The sequence below is a fragment of the Rhinatrema bivittatum genome, chromosome 9, assembly GCF_901001135.1.
Source record: "Rhinatrema bivittatum chromosome 9, aRhiBiv1.1, whole genome shotgun sequence".
Classification (NCBI taxonomy): Eukaryota; Metazoa; Chordata; class Amphibia; order Gymnophiona; family Rhinatrematidae; genus Rhinatrema; species Rhinatrema bivittatum.
Window position 1 is genome coordinate 98,767,579 of NC_042623.1, and position 18,984 is coordinate 98,786,562.

The 18,984-nt window shown below is 43.9% G+C and overlaps 1 protein-coding gene across 5 annotated transcripts in view; it reads left to right on the forward strand.

The window, feature by feature from the left end:
- The window catches only part of DOCK4 (dedicator of cytokinesis 4), a 939,215-nt gene that overhangs the window by 903,373 nt on the left and 16,858 nt on the right, over positions 1-18,984 (forward strand). For 3 of the 5 annotated variants that reach the window (XM_029615608.1, XM_029615609.1, XM_029615612.1), the window contains 2 exons: positions 4,114-4,227; positions 4,952-5,013. In XM_029615608.1, the coding sequence (XP_029471468.1) occupies positions 4,114-4,227; positions 4,952-5,013 (176 nt within the window). The remainder of the gene's footprint in view (positions 1-4,113; positions 4,228-4,951; positions 5,014-18,984) is intronic. The other 2 variants (XM_029615610.1, XM_029615613.1) reach the window with 1 other exon arrangement.

An 18,984-nucleotide genomic window follows, 5' to 3' on the forward strand; every position in this document is an offset into this window, starting at 1 on the left:
ACTTTGCTCTGTGCTTCAATGGCAAGAGGAAATGTGGAAAATAGGATTAGCATTCACAAAAAAGAGGGGAGTAGCTTGCTTGTTACGGTGGTTACTACCCCAAACCAAATAATGCCTGATACTTCACTTTCACTGCATATCCAGCATCGCTCATTGCTTCAATGGCAGGGGGATGTAGAAAAGATGATTTATATTCAGACAACAATGAACAAGGACTGAATTATAGTCTGGATAAGCAAATAAGCATGGGTGTAACTTGCTTGTTATGGTGGTTACTACCCCAACTCAAGCATGATACTTCACTTGGAATACATATCCAGCGCAGCTCACTGCTTCAACGGCAGGGGGAAATGAAGTAAAGTGGAATTATACTCAGACAACCAACAAGGACTGAATTGCACAGGCTGGGTAAACAAATAAGCGTGGGAGTAGCTTGCTTATCCCCTTGGAATTCGTTATATAATTCCCGGATAGCCCAAGAGCTGAGTGATACCTGCAAACCACATAGTCCTCTGACATACCCAGCAAGGATGTTCATGCTGGAAAGATGCGCTTCCTGTATCTCCACCATCGTGGCCGCCTGTGTGCCAAGTGCTGCCCTGGGCCCCGACCCTGCGGGGCCTGTGGCTTGGCCTCTGGTGCAGGGACTTTCTTAAGAGGGCTGGAACAGCCCTTGCCTGTTCTTGAGGTTGCTGTTGTTCTGCTTGTTGTTGTCTGCGGTGAGCCTCCTGAAGCATCCAGTAACCCCCAACAATTAAACTTGTCACAAACATTATGGCTTTAGGAAGCTAGACCAGGTAAGAACAGGTGTTTTTATTGGGGCAGGAAGGCCTGGTAGGTGTGTCCATTATAATTCCTCTTTATCATGCGCGATAATTGTTGTGATAATACTCGCGATCAGTGATATCAGCTGCGGGTGTGCGATAAACAGTTTTTTCACCGTACCTCAAAAAAAAAAAGGTGTAGTTATTTCTGGCGTTAAATCCCACGATAGTGTGCATTATTCTATCGCATTCCGTACTAGCAGACCCTCATTTCCATTTACTCCACCCAAACTCCTCCCACTTAAATATTCAATTTTTAATTTACATACACATTTTGCGTTGCGTTATTTATCGTGTGCTTTACAGTGTTATCGCACGCTATAAGGCCCTAACATGAAATGATAAATAACCCTGTTGGTGAAAGTAACATGAACAGAAAGTTGGTGGTCCAGCAGGGGTCCCAGGAGCGATCTCGGGCTGTCGGCTGCCAGTAATTGCTCCTACCATGTGACAAAGGCCTGCCAATGGCACCGATAGCCTGTTACATGGAAAGGGCAAAGGGCCATCGGCGCCATTTTGATTACTGGCAGCCAACAACCCAAGAGCAGGAGATCGCTCCTGGGACCCCCGCTGGACCACCAGTGAATTTTGGAAAGTTTTTGGGGGTCGGGAGGGTGGGGGGTTTGCAATGAATTAAATTTGGAAGGTTGGGGTGGGTTTGGGGGTTTTTTTTGTTTTGTTTTGTTTTTACAACCCCCCTGTCTGCCTCCCCGGGTTTCGGCCCCCCCCCCCAGGGACTTTCGGTAAGTCTTGGGAGGGGGTCAGGCAAGTCTTGGGGTGCAACCGTGCCTCGCTGGTACACCTATAACTAGGGCTTATTTTTGGAGTAGGGCTTATATTTCAAGCCCTACTCCAAAAATCCTGAAAATCAAGCTAGGGTTTATTTTCAGGGTAGGGCTTATTATCGGGGAAACACGGTATTGACTGCTGCAGCCAGCATCATAACATTCTGCATGTTTTCAGCAGCCTGATCTCGCAAAATCTGGTTCTGCCTGTTAGCCCTCCTGAGGGGTACTAGCTCTGACCGTATGTGTCGGCGGTGTACCCCATGCCTCCTTTCCAGCTGATCCATCTGCTTGTGCATGGACTCCTTTGTTAGTGGCAGTGATGTTGTTGATGCCGGTGCTGGTGGTGATCCTGTGAAGGTGGTGTGGAGTGCAGGAATTTGGGTCTCCAAATGTGACATGAAGGGGCTTCTGGGCTGCTCCTGCTGAGAGCGTGGTGCTTCAGACTGGCGCTGTGGTGTGCTGGCTCGAGGTTGTGATGAATCTACTAGCTCCTGCTCAAGGCTCTGTTCTTCCATGAAGCCAGAGATGTTGAGGTTCACATTGAGTGGGCAGGGTGAATGCTGCTCCTCCTCCTCCTCACTCACCTGGGTCTGGGCAACTATTAGGAAGGACCTATGCAAAAGGGCTGCTGCACTGCTGGTCCCTGGGGCTTGCTGGCTGGGATCAGCAGCTTTGTGGGCAAGAGCTGTAGAAACAAAACAGAAGACATAAGTACCAATGGCAGCAACTATCCTTTTTTCATTTGGCATCAGAGGTGCACTTTGCTTCTTAGCATTGTGAGCATCTTATGCCAAATGATGTGTACACCCATTGCAGCCTGCCCATTTACAGGTGAGGTGAACTTACCTGCTGTGGCTCGCGTGGTGTCCAGCCACTCAGCCATGCCCTCAAAGACATCTAGTCCCAGCCTTTGCATGAGGCTCTCCTCCATGGGGGTAAGGACAATGGGACAAGGAGCTTCTCGTCTGGTCTGCTGTATACATTTATTTCTGGCCGCCACCTTGGCATACAGCTGCTCCTTGATGTCCCAGTACCTGTGGGTCACCTGCTCCCCACTTTGTTAGACTCCACTGTGCCTGGAGATGCCCTGGCCTATGTTCTATTATGCCGCAGACCTGGCCTTTGGATGTCTTTGAGGTCTTGGCCGCCCGGTTGCCAAACACCATGGCATAATACTGCAGGACCCTTGCAATGACCATCTCATTTTCCTGGACACTAAACTTGATAGCCCTGAGACAAGGGTTTCCTGCTGCCTGGCTTCCAGAAGGGGGTGCCACGTCCACTTCTGGAGAGGTGTTATCCCTTTCCTCACTCTCTCTCCCATGCCCCTCTCCTCTCCCTTCCTCCCCCTCCTACCCCTGCCCTACCAACTCCCTTCCTCTCTGCCCCTCTTTCCCAAGTCTGCCGTCCTCCTCCCTCCATCCTTGCCTGCCTATCCCCTTCCCCTCCCACCGTCTCCTATCCCTTCCCTCTTGCCTATCTCTACTCCTGTCCCTGTCCCTACTCCTTCTCCTCCTTCCCCTAGCAATCCTGCCCTCATCCTCCCCTCACGCATCTCTTCTCCTCTCTCTCCACACCTCTCACGCTCCATCCTCCTCACTCCTTCTCACCACAAACACCACTCCTCCACACTCCACCATCACCACACCTCCTCATTCCTCCTTACTCCTCCACACAAAAGATGGTCAGACAAACTGGACTAACAAACAAAACTTTTCACTCCAACAAAAAAGACAAAAGACCAAGGTAAAGGAAAACAGATGGCAACAGAAGACCAGACAACACACTCAGGTAATCAAATCAGAAAAAGCTCCTACTCCCACTACACAACTCACCAACTATCCTCTCCTCTCTCCCACAGCTGACACACCCTCAAAGAGGCAGTTGCAGGAAGCCGGGATCATATAAACTGAAAAAATAACGCACCACACACTAATTTACGCTAGCTGCGTAAGATGATGTGGCACGCGATGACGTTATGCGTGACGTGGTGACACAACACGCCGTGCGCTCACACAACACACCGTGCATTGACACAATGTGGCGTGCATGATTTACCTATGCGATGCGGCAGGCTGAATATTAGCATAACCACACCCTTTTTTTTTATCGCGGGTGCTATTTTCACTATATTTATAACGATTTGATGAATCTAGATCTAAATTTGCTAGACTGGGTTGTTCTGAATGTAGTGCCTGAACAAGGAAGACCATGTATTACTGTGACAGTAATGTCTGATTGCCTCTAAAATAATAGTATAGGTGATATCTGTTTAGGGTTTTATTCCCTACTCTTTCTTTTGAATACTGGTCAGTTCTATATTCAGCAATATAAGGATATTTAGAAACAAATGTCACCTTGGGGGTTAAATATGTCCTTGATTATTATTGTTGATCGTACTTAGTATGCTAAGTTATATGAGATTTTCAAGAAAGGTTGAAAGTTAGAATGTAAATTTAAAGTATCATTGCATATGTCAATGTTGTCATTCTTTTCCCTAGCAGTGAACACTACTCCAAGCAGCTGGAGCCTGGACAGTGGGAAAGAAGCCAGAAACATATCAGAAAATGGAAGACTTACATGTCCACCGGTGCCTCCGCGACCCACACAAACAGGTATAATGATATTTTGGACAAAATTACACATTGATTTAAATGACTTCTTTAACTCCATGTGATGTGGTTAAAAATTAACTTTTCTGGAAAGTGATAGTGTGTCAGTTTTCATAAGTAAATGGTTTGTAATGGTGTATCACATGGGCACTTATTTAATGGCACATACTTGCTAATGTTCAAAATTGCTTCTGTAATTTGCAAAACATTGCTTTCAGATTGTAGTGGAGCTTGTGATAAATGCAAATAACTTTTATGTAGATAAATTAACATAAAAAATTTGATTTTTCAGAAAGAAAACAAACTGAGGACAGCTAATAATAATCCTTTTGAATTATGCCATCAGTTCATGCATGCATAGTACTTTCTTAGAAAGCTAAAATGTGGCTGAACTGATTTCTTAGGATTTCACCTCACAGTTTTCTACATCTCCATTCTATCATGACTTAGAGGGTTTGATCACCTATACATTGAGCACATGAAATAAAAGAGCAAAAATAATATTCTACCAGAATTTCTTATTTAGTAGAGAATATCTTTTCTTTTCAAACATGCAATAATTCTATGTGGGAAAACTGAAAGAAATGTCTCTGCTCCTCTCCTGCAGAGGTATGGCTGTATTTTCAACTATTGGAAATTTAAATTGTATTATAAAGGTTGATATATTATGATTCCAAGACTAGATCTTTCATTTCAAATTTAACTTGGAACCATTTAACCTTCACAGTTTCACCAGCAAGAAATGTGGCCTCCATTTCCCCTTCGCCTATTGGAAGATCTCCAATGAAGGTACAGTTGTTTTCAACATACACACACACACACACACACATACATATATCTTAGTAAGAGATACAGATACAGGCGGTATTCAACTTTCAGATGTTTGCATAATAACGATCAGGCATTATCCCACTTTACTATGTTTCAACTGTACGATATGCAAGCATCTTCTTGGCGTGCACGTATTGACACACTGATGAATGTACCGGTAAAACCTGGTGCGATGTCTTCAGTAAAATGAGCACCAGGGACTTCCTCTACTCAGAAAAAAACTGTAAGCATGCCTTAGCACTTTCTTCTTCAGACATAAAAAAAGTAATGCTTGAAAATATCTGCGCTATTTACAGTACGCTATAGAATCATGGTTCCCTTACAATTCAAGGCCTCTTATTTTGCCTACAAGTCCCTTAATGGCCTAGGTCCACTTTATCTAAATGAAAACATTGATCCATATAGCTCATCTTTCACCCTTAGATTAGAAAATGAGGCACTTCTCCAATAACCAGCCCTTCAGGCCAGACTGACTAGAACACAAAAACATGACTTTTCTCCTCCTTTGCCTCTGCTCTCTGGAACTCCCTATTGAAGGAAGTTAAATCCTCTAACCTTCTGACCTTTTGCCAATAGGTCAAAGGCTGACTGTTTCACCAAGCTTTCACCTGCTAAATTCTACCTCCTTCTATGTCCATGCACAGATCCAAGTGGGGACCAATGGTCTTTGTTTCAACCAGTGACTTATGGTGGAACCAATGATTCTTATCTCCACCGAGCTGATGCCTACCAGAATAGGAGATCTACCACCCTTCTGTTAGGCACAATAGCTGTATTCCTCAATTGTCCATGTTTAGATAATTCTGTAACATCTGAAAAAAAATCTTTCATATTGATGCTCTTTCTTTTAGTTATGAAGTCTACATTACCCTATCACCTATATTTATCCACTGCCATAACTCGCTTTGAGTACCTCGGTAGTAAAGCCTGTTATAAATTTTTTGTTATAATAATAAATTCAAGGTTATTTTGGTGATAATAGGATATCGGGCCTCTGTGCTAGAGCCAACCCCCCATTTATAACATTGTTCATATGGGGTTCTCACTTAAGGCATGCTTTTCAGTAACTAGTTGTGTCTTGTCTGAGGACTAACTCTAATAGGATATATGTCCTATGTTCCTTATCTGTCTATTTTAGGTTTGTCAAACTGTAATCCTTATTGGCTGCAAACTGGTCTTATTTTTAGTATAGCCCCCTAGGAATATACCTGTGATAGATTTAAATATAGTTGAGATGGTGCATGCAAATATATTTGATCCATATTCATTAGGGCTATCCTGAACACCTAACTAGAGCAAACCAAGGATGTTAGATACCCTAAGTGAAACTTCAACTTTGCATGCTAGGGCAAAGGCCAGTCTGCACCATTTTGAAATATGTCATCGACCGGCCTGGGGCCTAGGGCATGCCCCGGGCAGCCACTGGACCAACAGGGTACCATTTAAAGGCAAGGGAGAATGGTCAGTGGGGCAGATGGGGCTCCACTAAACAGGGAATTATTTTGACCTAAGGGGGAATTGGGGGCCCATTAGACACCAGGAAGTTCATTTAGTATATGGGGGAGACCAGGGGGGGTTGGATGCTGTGAGGGGAGGAGAACCCGGGGAAGAGGTTGAACCAGGGGAGAGGGGTCTTCTTTTTTTCTTTTTTTTTTTAAAGGGGAAGGGTTTGGGCGGGAAGGAGCAGAGCATTGCATCACATGACACTTGGAGCCATTTAAAAAAGATTTTTTTTTTAAACTATGGGCCATCTGAACAGGTGGCAGGGGCTTGGGCATGGGTCTACCCAGACCCTTGGGGGTATTTTACACTTTTATGGGAGGGAGGTGATATTTTGGACCACTGATGGCCCATTAAGATCATGGCAGCCCCAGGTGGCTATCATGTGCTATTTCCCCTATCACCGCAAAATCCCTCTGCTGCTCCTTGTGACCTTGGACAAGTCACCTTCCGTTGCCTCATGTACAGGCTTAGATTGAAGCCCTCTGGAGATAATCAAATACCTACAATACCTGAATATAATCTGCTTTGAAATGCTGAAAAGTGAAATATAAATAAAATAAATATTTTTGGCTGGATTTTTCACAAGAAAAAATAGTGCAGTAATACCACTCTGATATTTTCTCATGAGAGGGGCTAAATATCACAGGGTACCTCCCCAGTGATATTTCACCTAACCTATGAGAAAATATCATGGCTTAATCAATAGACCTCTTAGATTGTAAGCCTTCAGGGGACAGGGAAATACCTGGGCCTGAATGTAATCCACTTTGAAGTAAAGAAAGACAGACTATAATAAAATAAAAGATAGTACTACTCCACCTGGAATACTCTTGGACCATCCCTGACATAGCTGGATAAGTTTTTGCCAGGTAAAAACTTAATCAGCTATGTCAAGAGCAGTCAGAGCAGCAGGATTTTCAAATCTTAGCATTTTTCCGGCTAAGTGACAGACTTAGCTGGAAAAATGTGCTGAATATGGACCTGAGAAAGACCCTCAGCAAATACAGAATAAGGGAACACAAATAGAAAAGGGCAGACAAAAACTGAACTCTTCTTTGAATTGCTCTGTCTATTTCAGCCTCTTCTCTTTCCTCTTATTCCATGTTCCTCCTTTGATGCAAAAAGAAGACATCCCTGCAGAGGGTTCAAAACATTTAACTTCTAATTGGTGACTTATGGCCACAGCATAACAATAATGCATACTAAAACAGAATATTTCTTAATGCTGCCTACATTTCAAGCCTGTTGTATCTAATTTTTGTGGGGTGAACATTGTTAGTAAACATAGCTGTATATCTCAAGCTACTATACAATTGGCTATAAAAGCCGATTTGTCTCTAACATTTTGCTTTGAGCACCACCATCAAAGGTTTGCTTTTTTTAAAGTCATTTCATCCATTGTATCCATGAATTGCGAAGCTGTCACCCATTCTATAAAATGTCTAGGGACATGGATTAAGCAGTGGAGAGGACGGAGCATCGCCTTTGATATGCTACCTCCTAGTAGCTGCAATGCTCATGGTGATGAAGACGACTGACTTTTTTTCCACCTTGCCAAATATGCATATCCAGTTTTCAGTGTACTTTTCAATACAGGTCACCCTGTTTATACTGCAACTGGCCAGCTCTCTTCCAACCCCACATTCCCTGCTGGGTGGATGGGTGAGAAGAGATTGCGCCAATCCAAAGAGAGGTCTGGGGAGGGTGCAGCTCAACTTTTTGCCTCAGTTGCGGTTCTATCATGAGGCAGAGTGAGGCGGCGGCCTCAGGTGGCAGAATTTTGGAGCGGCAAAAAGTGCCCCTCGATAACACCTCTACCACAGCCACCGCCTCACCCTTTCTCCAAAATCAAAAACGGTTTGGGCAGGGATAAACCAAACTCCTGCTCGATCCACTCAGTGGCAACCCTGGGCAGCATGAGTTGCATTTTTCCCAACATCATTTCCTGCTGCCGCGGGACCGGTCTCACGGCAGCAGGAGATGATGTCAGGGGAAAACATGACTCCTCCTGCCTGGGGTTACCACTGAGCAGCTCGGTGGCTGAAAAAAAGTCCTAGGCCCTATGGGCATGTGTGGGTGACTGTGTGTGTGTGTGTGTGTGTGTGTGTGTGTGTGTGTGTGTGTGTGTATGCCTATGCCTATATGTGTGTGCAGGTGGGTGCCTGCCTGAGTAGATGGGTGACTGCTTGTATGTGTGTTTGGAGGGAGGTGAGAGGCTGTGTGTATATGTGTTGGTGGGAGGATGAAAACCTCCATGCCCCCTCCCCTTTCTTTATTTCCACCTCTTGCTATCATGAAGTTGTCCATGCAGCACACCCTCCCCCCCTTCCAATTACCTGCAGGCACACTCACCGGCCATATTGTGTAGTGCTCACCTAAAGTGAGCTTGCATGGATCTTTATTGGCATGTCAATTTGTACATGCGTTTTCATTATTACTCTTAAATTGGAAATTAATGCCAAGCATGTTCTGCTTTTTCCTTTTCCCTAATCCATTGTGATCTCTTAAAAAATAATAAAATTAAATTAAAATAAGGTTAAATGTGAAATTACTTCTTACCAATTTACTTTCCTTGAGTTCAGTCAGACCAGTCCAAATGAATGTGTTATGCTCACCAACCAGCAGATGGAGCAGAGATCAACAGGTTCACTGATGGTCCCCCTTACAGGCATCTGTGCTGACCTCAGCCACCCAATATTACCTGTAACAAACTAACTGAGGACAACCTCAGTGCAAATCAAAAAAGATTATCAATTCTCTTTTCCACTTTTTTAACTCCCAGAAAACTTTCAGAAAGAACAAGAAAGCAGGAGAAACAACGTTTTATACCAAATATGCAATCACTCACCAGCGTAGAAACAGATAATTGCAATCCTATACTATTATTCCAGATTGTGCCTCAAGAGTTATGGAAGGTTGGCAGCATAGGGAGGGTCCTGGACTGTTCTGACTGGACTCAAAGGAAATTATCAGGTAAGAAGTAATTTCACTTCATCTTCATCCAGTCAAACTAGTCCAGACAAGTGGGATGATCCAAGCTACTCCTGAATAGGGTGGGATGCTGCTATATCCACTCCCAACATCTCGCAGGCAAAATAAACTTCCTCCCTGACACTATTTAAGTGACCATACTTAACAAAGAAATGCCAAGCAGACCAAGTCACTGCCTACAATTCTTCAAAGGAAGTCAACAACCTAACTCCTGCCTCAGAAGTAACTGAGCTCATGTGGAATGCGCCTTCACCAGTTTAGGTAAGGGACTATCAAAAATCACATTGGCAGCCATAATAACCTCTGTAATTGAACACGCTGTTGTAGCTCTAGTTGCTGCATCACCATTCTACATTCCACTTTAGAAAACCAAAAAAATGATTGAATCTCCGAAAGATAATACCTTGAAATATCACAAAGGCACTCAAGATAAACAAAGGCCATATTCATCTTTGGCAGAAAGGAAGAAGCCACTCAAATTTCAAGCATATCTTTCATGCCGATAAGGGACTCTCTCAGCAGAAGGGCAATCCAAGAATAAACCCCAAGAAGAAACAGGATTCCTCAGCAGAGGCCTGGTATATGATATTGTATTATTCCAACAAATGATGGGCTGGTGAAAATAAGTAAATAACTCAAAAGCAAGAGAAATCTTTCACCTACACATTAAAAGATTTTTCAATAATTGAAACCTGGATTTTCAAATGTGAAAAATGGAGGAAAAGACCTCAGACCACCAACATATCTTGTTCAGTGAACCTAGGATATGTCATGTCCAGCTGTCCAATAATCTTTATTCTACCAATTTGCATAGAAGGCAAATCATGGCAATCAGTGTGGCTCGCAGAAGAGTAGCCTCTATGGCTTGAGAACATACTTCTCTCACTTTATTTAATTGTTTTTATAATTTATTTACTTTCACCAACTGCATTTACAAGGTCCAACATGAAATAAAAATTGCTATTTTGATCCTCTTGTAGCACCCACACCCTACCAAGGTCGCACCTTGTGGGACAGAAGCTTCAGGGCTTCCTGAGCATCAGGGCCTTGCGAGCTGCAGACGTATGAGATCCGCATACCAAGAATACTATTTTGAAACTAGGACTACTACAAACAGAACCAGAAGTTCTGGGATTCTCAGAAGAGTGCTTCCTATCATGGACCAGAGTAGGAACGTATATTGAATTGCTTCCATTGGCCAGTCCTGGACTAGTATATTGAATGCAGCAGGAAGAGTGCCTAGCTGCCACTACCAAAAAATAAGAGACCATCTCACCCCAGGATTATTGTAGGTTGCCATAAGGACCAACACCAGAATGCACCACCTGGCCACAATTAGAATGAAGCTCCTTGTGACAGAGCTCCTTCTCTTGGGTCGACTACATTAAGACTGAGACAAACTGCCAGAACATTGCCCACACAGAATACATGCAATGCAGAAAATCCTATAGATATATTTCCGCCCAAACAAAAAGCACATCTACATTCCATGACACCTAAGGACTTTTCGCCCTTCCTTGATAGATTATACACGCCACTGCTGTGAAGTTTTCAGATGTTAACCTGACCACCTGACCCAGTAGTCAAGGTGTGAATTTCAGAAGAGCTAATCACATTATTCAAGCTTCCAATCAATTGATAGTCACTTGACTTCTCGGAACTCCACTGTGCCTGATCCAGCTGTTCCAAACAGCGAGCTCTCCAGCCTATTAAACTGGCAATCACCACTATTCCTAAGGTCAGGATTGCTAGTTACACTCCCAATTCTGAATTTCTGCAATTTAATCACCACTGCAAACTTGACTTGACTGACTTTGGTACTGGAGACTTATTGAATAGTTCTGAAACTGGAAATTCCTCTCTATTTTTTTTTTTTAAAAGATGACACAAGCATCCTTGCTCAGAGTACCAATTCAAATGCCACTGTCATGGAATCTAGAAGCTGAAGCTGCTAGTTATAAATGGTCTAGCGCTGTATCGAACCTTACTCCCAGATAAACCAGTCTTGGGTGGGCACAGACTGTTTGGACGAAATTGACTATGCAACCCAAATCCTGCACAATTGACCCACTCACTGTGTGGCCAGCCCACTGTTTGAGGTGGCTTTGTCCATATTCACCAGTCCTCCATGTATGGATGAACCAACATCCCTTCAAGCTCCCTTTTTTTAGCAAAGTGATAAGGGGAAAAGAGCATAATGGCATGAAGGGGATCAAGATTAGTGCTGCCACAAATGGCCACCCAGATCTGACAATGTAGATAAGACTTTCAAATCCTTATTGGGTGCTGTGGGAAGGACTAGACCCTGAGGACCCCCTCCCTTTATTTCCATACTGACCAAGAAGCATTTATGTCCTGCCATTGCCCTCTTTTCAAGATCTTCACCAGACAAATCTGTACCTTAAGGAGAAAAGAAGAAAATGCAATATCTCCCCTGACCTGTCTTTTGGGAGACTTGCCAAACTGAGGGGCTGCACTTTAGATTTACCACAAGTCCTTCCATCTTTAAAGCTCCTCTCCAAACCAAAGCTGTCCCTTAAAGGAAAAGCTCCATTAACTCTGTCTTAGATCATGAATCAGATGACCAACCATACAACCTAAGTTCCTGTGGCTGCTTATGCCCCTGGCAGAAAAATAACACAATACCAAGACAGTCCAGGCATCTACCCAGCATGTTGCTATAGGCTCCAACTATAGAATTATCTACTGATCCCTCCTGGCATGCTGTACTAGATACAATTACAGAGCTGCAAACTGCGATCTGTAACACCCATCTCCGTCCTGAGAAGCCAAGGGGCATTACTTGTCTAGAGCTCAAACTCCCTGAAAGGAGCTTCAGGAGTCAATGCTCCAGACCAATAAGATACTGACATCCCCACAAAGAGGAAGGGATTTTTCAAATCTTGTAATACTAACCATAAGAGGGTCTTCCATTGAGTTAGAAGGATTCCTTTCTTAACATCAGGAATATTCCGAGAAAGCATGGAATCAAAAGGATAATTCCTTCCTGCTGAAGAGATAGAAGACAGAGGTATTTTTCTCTCCTTCCAGAGGAAAATTCCACTCCTGGAATTCCCCTGAAGCCAGGGAATCCCTTGAACCAAAGCAACACTCCTGTTTTATTTATTTATTTTTTAAATCTAGCACCTGGAGACATGCTCAACTGAGGAAGTGAGAAACTGGTATTTCATCTCAGGAGCTGTGTCAATCCTTGATTCCTATTCAACCTATCAGGCCTCAGTTCACAGCATGGGATTGCTTGTCAAACCATCTGTTGGAGACAGAGAATACTGACTGGCTGAAGTCAGCACATATGCCTGTAAGGGGTGACAACAGCAAACCTGATAATCTTTGACTCTATCTGATGGTCGGTGAGCATAACCTATTCATCTGACTGGATGAAGCTCTCCCATTCTGGATCTGACTGAATGTAGCTTTCCCATTCTGGATGCCAGTGAGTAGCTTCATTCACTTATTTTATGTTACTAAAACCAGCAAAATATTTCTCTCATATTGTTGTGAATAGATTATGAAGCATTATCTGTTATTTGGCATTTTTAGTGTTTTAAGAATATTTTACCAGTGCTTCCTGATGCATTAATACATTTTAAGGGTGCATTTGGTCCAGCAGCTTTATTAATGAACATTACTAATAAAATGTGTTTCCATAGTTAATGACAGAAGATGCTTATGTTTTTAATTAACTTTGTCCTATAAGGCAGTAAGAATCACTACAAGTCTGCATTATATAGCTAAAATCAATGAATAGTAATAATAGCGGTAGTTGTAATAGTAATAACAGCAAAATGAAATTAGAAATTAAAGAGAGGACAATTGCAAACATAATTCAGGATTCTGATAATGTGTAGTATTGACTTTGCATATTATATTTCTGGCCTGGTGGCTGGAAACAACATATTATGTTGCTGTTTCTCCCATTTCTTCATCAACAAGCAGGCATGAATTAGCCATAAGATGTGGATGACATCATTCAATAGCACAGACACTGATCCAACTCTCAGAGCTTAATAAAGACTTTAGTAATCATGTGTGACTGGCCTCACTCACCAGCCCTTGCTTGATGACATACTGCTTTGGAGCAGCTGGGCCGCCACCTTGCTGGTGCAGGCCCTGGTCTCTCTAGGCGCACATGCACCACACAGTGCCTATTGAAGACCCCACAGTGGAAAACTTGCACTAGTACCTCCTGATGAAGTCAGCCAGTCCAAGGGATTTAAGCTCCAGCGTATCAACCAGTTGGTGCCTCAGTAACAGGTCTCCTGCCTAGCCTGCAGTGCGTGCTGCGATTGCTCCTATACTTGTCCTGCATCCTGTGTCTCCTTGCCTGTCTTGCCTTCCACTGCCATGCTGTCTTGTGCCTTCTGCTCTGCTCTGCTCCTTGTCTCCCTGCTTCGCTTGCCTTGCTCTGGTCCACCCTTGTCTTGATCATCCTTGTCTGCTTTGTCCTTGCCTGCATCATACCAGGACCACTCTTCCCTGCTGCCTGCTATTGACCTCTTCTATGGACCTGGACCACTCTCTTGCCTGCCACCTCGTTTTGACCTCTGCTATAAACCCGGACCACTCGCCTAATTGTCACCTGGTATTGACCTCTGCTATGGACCCAGACCTCTCTCCTGCCTACCTCCTAGTATTGACCTCTGCTATGGCTCTCGACTACTTTTTGATCACTGCCTGCTCTGATTCCTTGCCTGGATCTGGTTATTGTCTCCTTACTTACCAGCCCTGAACTCAGCTCGTACCTGGACTCACTCTCTCTGATCACCCTTAAGGGACACTCACCTAAGACCTTCGGCCCCTGGAACCCAAGGGGTTAACCTGTGGGGAACAGGGTTGGTATAGGCAAAGCTCCCGCTTATTCCCAGTAAGAGCGTGTCTGCCAGCTGTCAACATGACCTAGTAAGTTCACTTATTAGGTTGCATCAGCCATGCCACAGCACAAGGGCTCACAACAGTGACAAGGGAGTTCTCATGTAGGCACACTGCCTCATGAGCCCTTAGTTTTTCTTCAAGCTGCCACATGTGCATGTGCTAGTATCTCATTTAAAGTTTTTTTTATTTTTGGCCTTTTAGTGGGCCTTAATTATCTTGTTGCTTCTTCTGATTTTTGTCACTGCCTCAGCAGCCCCTCAAACAAAATTTTTTTTTTAAAGTATGGAAAAGCCCAAGACGAAGAAACCACAGTAAGCAATTTCAAGGCCTGTATTTGTGGACATCGGAAGTCAATAACAATTATGTACTCTGTTGCTTTCATTGCTTGAGCTAAGTCCATGACTATTCCAATTGCTATAGATTTGATTGGATGTCTCTTAGGGCGCAGCAGTACAGCACCTGGAAGATGAGCTCAAAGTCCCAGAACGAGGCTGAGCAGAACAGCTTTTCCTCTTTCAGGCATGAGGTGTCGGCACAAAAAAATCAAGGTGGGAATCTTCCCCCTTTCATTCTACAAGCATGAGAAAGCTCCCCCCCTCCCCCCCTTGGCACCGGTTTCTGGATCCATCAGAGGTTGAGCGTGGCCCAGAAGCCTATTGCACCAGTAGAGGTGCCAAGAAGAGTGCATAAACATGAAGGATCTCCTTTAGAGCCATCTCCCTTGATGCCAAAGAAAAGATTAGTGCCATCTGTGCAGGACTTCACTAGAGTGAGACTTTCATGAATATTGAGACAAGAGATAACCTTATCGGTACAGGTGCCATAAACCTTCATGGTATGGATGATCTCATTTGTTTTACCTGGACTCAACATTGACCAAAGTGCCATTTGTATTATTTGCACAGAGCTCGCATTCAAGGTTGCAGTCAACACAATGCATTAGGACAAGGTGCCGACATTTGTAATTGAGTGAAGCACTTTGGCGCATAAGACCATAAGTCCTATGGAGGGAAAGGAGGTGCTTCTGCTGCTGTTCAAGAGCTGTCGATGCAACTAGCACAGAGCATCCTGGAATGGGCCACCTCTACAGAAGATGCAGCTTTCACAGCATTGCTCCTTGGCTTTTCCAACAATTCTCAGTGAGGATGAGCCAATCTGGATTTCTGAAGAGGATGTTTCTTCTCCATTTCCAGCACAGTGGGTCCCTTAGCCAATGGGAGTCCAGTTATTGGAGCTAGTGAAGAATTTCTTTGCCAGTTCAAGCCCTAAAGATAGGGAAGAGAGATCAGAACCTCTCCTGTCTAAGATGGAGGACATTTTCCTGCATAGTGGGGCTGCCCAAAGTCCCACACTGAGCATTGGAAGTGAATCCTCACCATGAGGTGGTGGATTCACTTTCTCAATAGGAAGAAATAGCCTCAGTTTATTTTAAAACCCTATCAGACATTTCCCCCTCAGACCAATGGAGATCTCCTCAATCACTCTCATTATCATCAGGGTCATAGCATAGTATTCTGTTATGCTCAAGAGAAGAAGAAGATTCCACAGAGATTCCTAAAATTGCTTCAACATTCCACAGAAATTGCAGGTCTTGCCTCAACATACCTCTCTGCCGGAAGATCTCTGCTACTCACTGTTTTTGGATAAGCTGGAAAAGTTGCTGTCTATCAGTATATGGAAGGAAATGGACCCAAGAACAAATGTTTTTAGGGGGCTTCAGTTTCTCCAACCTTCAGTAGTCTCCACAGCTATTCCAGTTCACAAACTCCTCAGAGACCTACAGATGAGGATGTAGCAGATGTCAATATCAAGTCTTCTAGTAGCCCAAAAGTTGGACCTAAAGTATAGTGTCCAGGTCTCCCTGAGGTTTGGGGGCAATGTGATTACCACACCACTCTGTGGTAGTGAAGTCAGCATTGTAACATAAGTGTACTTGTAATCACTCTCACTTATCTCCTGAGAAGGATCCAAAAGCATTGGAAGCAACCACTGGAGAAAAAGGGTTTTCAGGGATCCATACTGTGCACCCGGAGTGCAACACACCAACTGTACATGGTGCAGTATTTGCAAGAATATGTGCAAATGCTAAAACCTTTGATAGAATCGTCAGACCCAGAACAGGCAAACTTCCTACAAACAGTGGAGGACATGGAAGAATGAGAGAAGCATCTGATCCATTCCCTTCACAAAGTTTCTGATACTGTGGGCAGGACTTCGGCTGTTTCTATGGGAACCCAAAGGCTTACATGGTTGTGAGTGAGTAGCCTCTGTGAGGATGTGCATGATCATCTCGTGGATGTACCGTGTACCAGGGACAACTTCTTCCGCAACAAAGTTCAAAAGATGGTGGTACTGATTGAGAGATCAATCCTCCTTACAGTTGTTATCGGTTGAGGCAGAGGATACATCAGTTCCTGCCTGATACCAGTATTTTTCCTACAAGCGTTCATTCTTCCAAAGATGTCTCTTCCACTTTTTTCAGGGTCATTGAGCTCCTCCCTCTTGAGCAGCAGTAGCTGCCCACATGAGATCTGAAGTCGGCAAAACAATGCGACAAGGCGATAGCTAAAGCCAGAAGAATGCTGGGCTGCATAGAGAGAGGAATATCAAGTAAGAAAAGGGAAGTGATTATTCCCTTGTACAGGTCCTTGGTGAGGCCTCACCTGGAGTACTGTGTTCAGTTCTGGAGACCGTACCTTCAAAAAGACAAAGACAAGATGGAGGCGGTACAGAGAAGGGCGACCAGGAAGGTGGAGGATCTTCATCGGATGACGTACGAGGAGAGATTGAAGAATCTAAATATGTACACCCTGGAGGAAAGGAGGAGCAGAGGTGATATGATACAGACTTTCAGATACTTGAAAGGTGTTAATGATCAAAAGACAACGACAAACCTTTTCCGAAGGAAAAAAATCAGCAGAACCAGGGGTCACGATTTGAAGCTCCAGGGTGGAAGATTCAGAACCAATGTCAGGAAGTATTTCTTCACGGAGAGGGTGGTGGATGCCTGGAATGCCCTTCCGGAGGATGTGGTGAAGACCAGAACTGTGAAGGACTTCAAAGGGGCGTGGGATAAACACTGTGGATCCATAAAGTCAAGAGGCTGCCAATGAAGAGTGGGTGACTCGCCAGAATGATGGCTACTGCCTGGAGTCAATACCCTTATTAAATAAACATACACAGGCTTACAGTGACTCCAACATCGCTCTAAGCTTCAACAGCAAGAGGAAATGTGGAAAAAAGGATTCACACTCACAAAGAGGGGAGTAGCTGGCTTGTTACGGCGGTTACTACCCCAAATCAAATAAGCCTGATACTTCACTTTCAATGCATATACAGCAAAGTTCTCTGATTCAACGGCAGGGGAGAAGAAAAACTGATACTTCACACATCCAGCAGAGCTCTCTGCTTCAACGGCAGGGGAGAAGAAAAGAGGGTTCGCACTCACAAAGCGGGGAGTAGCTGGCTTGTTACAGCGGTTACTACCCCAAACCAAATGTGCCTGATACTTCACTTTCGATGCACATCCAGCATGGCTCTCTGCTTCAACGGCATGGTAGAAGACTTATACGTCACACATATCCAGCATAGCTCCCTGCTTCAATGGCAGGGGAGAAGAAAAACAACCAATAAGGGCTAATAACATAGTCTGGGTAAAACAAATAAGCATGGGTGCAGCTTGCTTATTGCGGCGGCTACTACCCCTAACGAATCAAGCTAGATATTTCACTTGGATGCAGCTCCATCACTGCTCTCTACATTAAAGGTGGGGGTGGAAGGGAAATAGAACCAAGAGCTAAGAGAAACAGATAAGTATGAGAGAAAATATGTGTGAAGCTTGCTGGGCAGACTAGATGGGCCATTTGGTCTTCTTCTGCCGTCATTTCTATGTTTCTATGTTAATAGAGAGAAAGGCGTCAGCCAAAGGATAGTAACATAGTAACTTGCTGGGGCAGTTACTATGTAATGATGGCGGAAAAGGACCAAATGGTCCATCCAGTCAAAACAGCAATTTTCTTATGATAGTAACTACCGTTCCATGCAGATTACTCCCATGTTTCTCTTAAGAGTAGTAACTGCCTCTCCCTGCCAGTTACCCCAAGCCTTATGTTAAGGTTAGTAATATTTACAATTAAAACCAAGCAATTGTCAAATCAATAACAAAATTACTGCTAGCAACAATTTTACGGGGTGAATAGCTTCCTTGATAATTCAGACAATGCTGCTTGAACATACTTTGCTTTTGTACTTAGCCATAGAAGCTGTCCTGTCCTTTTATTTATTTATTTATTTAAAGGCTTTTCTATACCGACATTAGTGGGTACATCATGTCGGTTTACATCAAACTTTAGATGGAAAATACAATAAACAGGGACGTGGGGGGGGGGGGACAATGAAAGTACAACAACTAGAGAAAGCTAAGACAGGTTAGCAGGAAGGGAGGAACTGGAGAGTTAAGAAATCAACATAATAACATGGATGGCATAAATTAATAGAGTATGACTGGATGAGCATGCAGCTAGTCTGGGTAGGCCTGGTGGA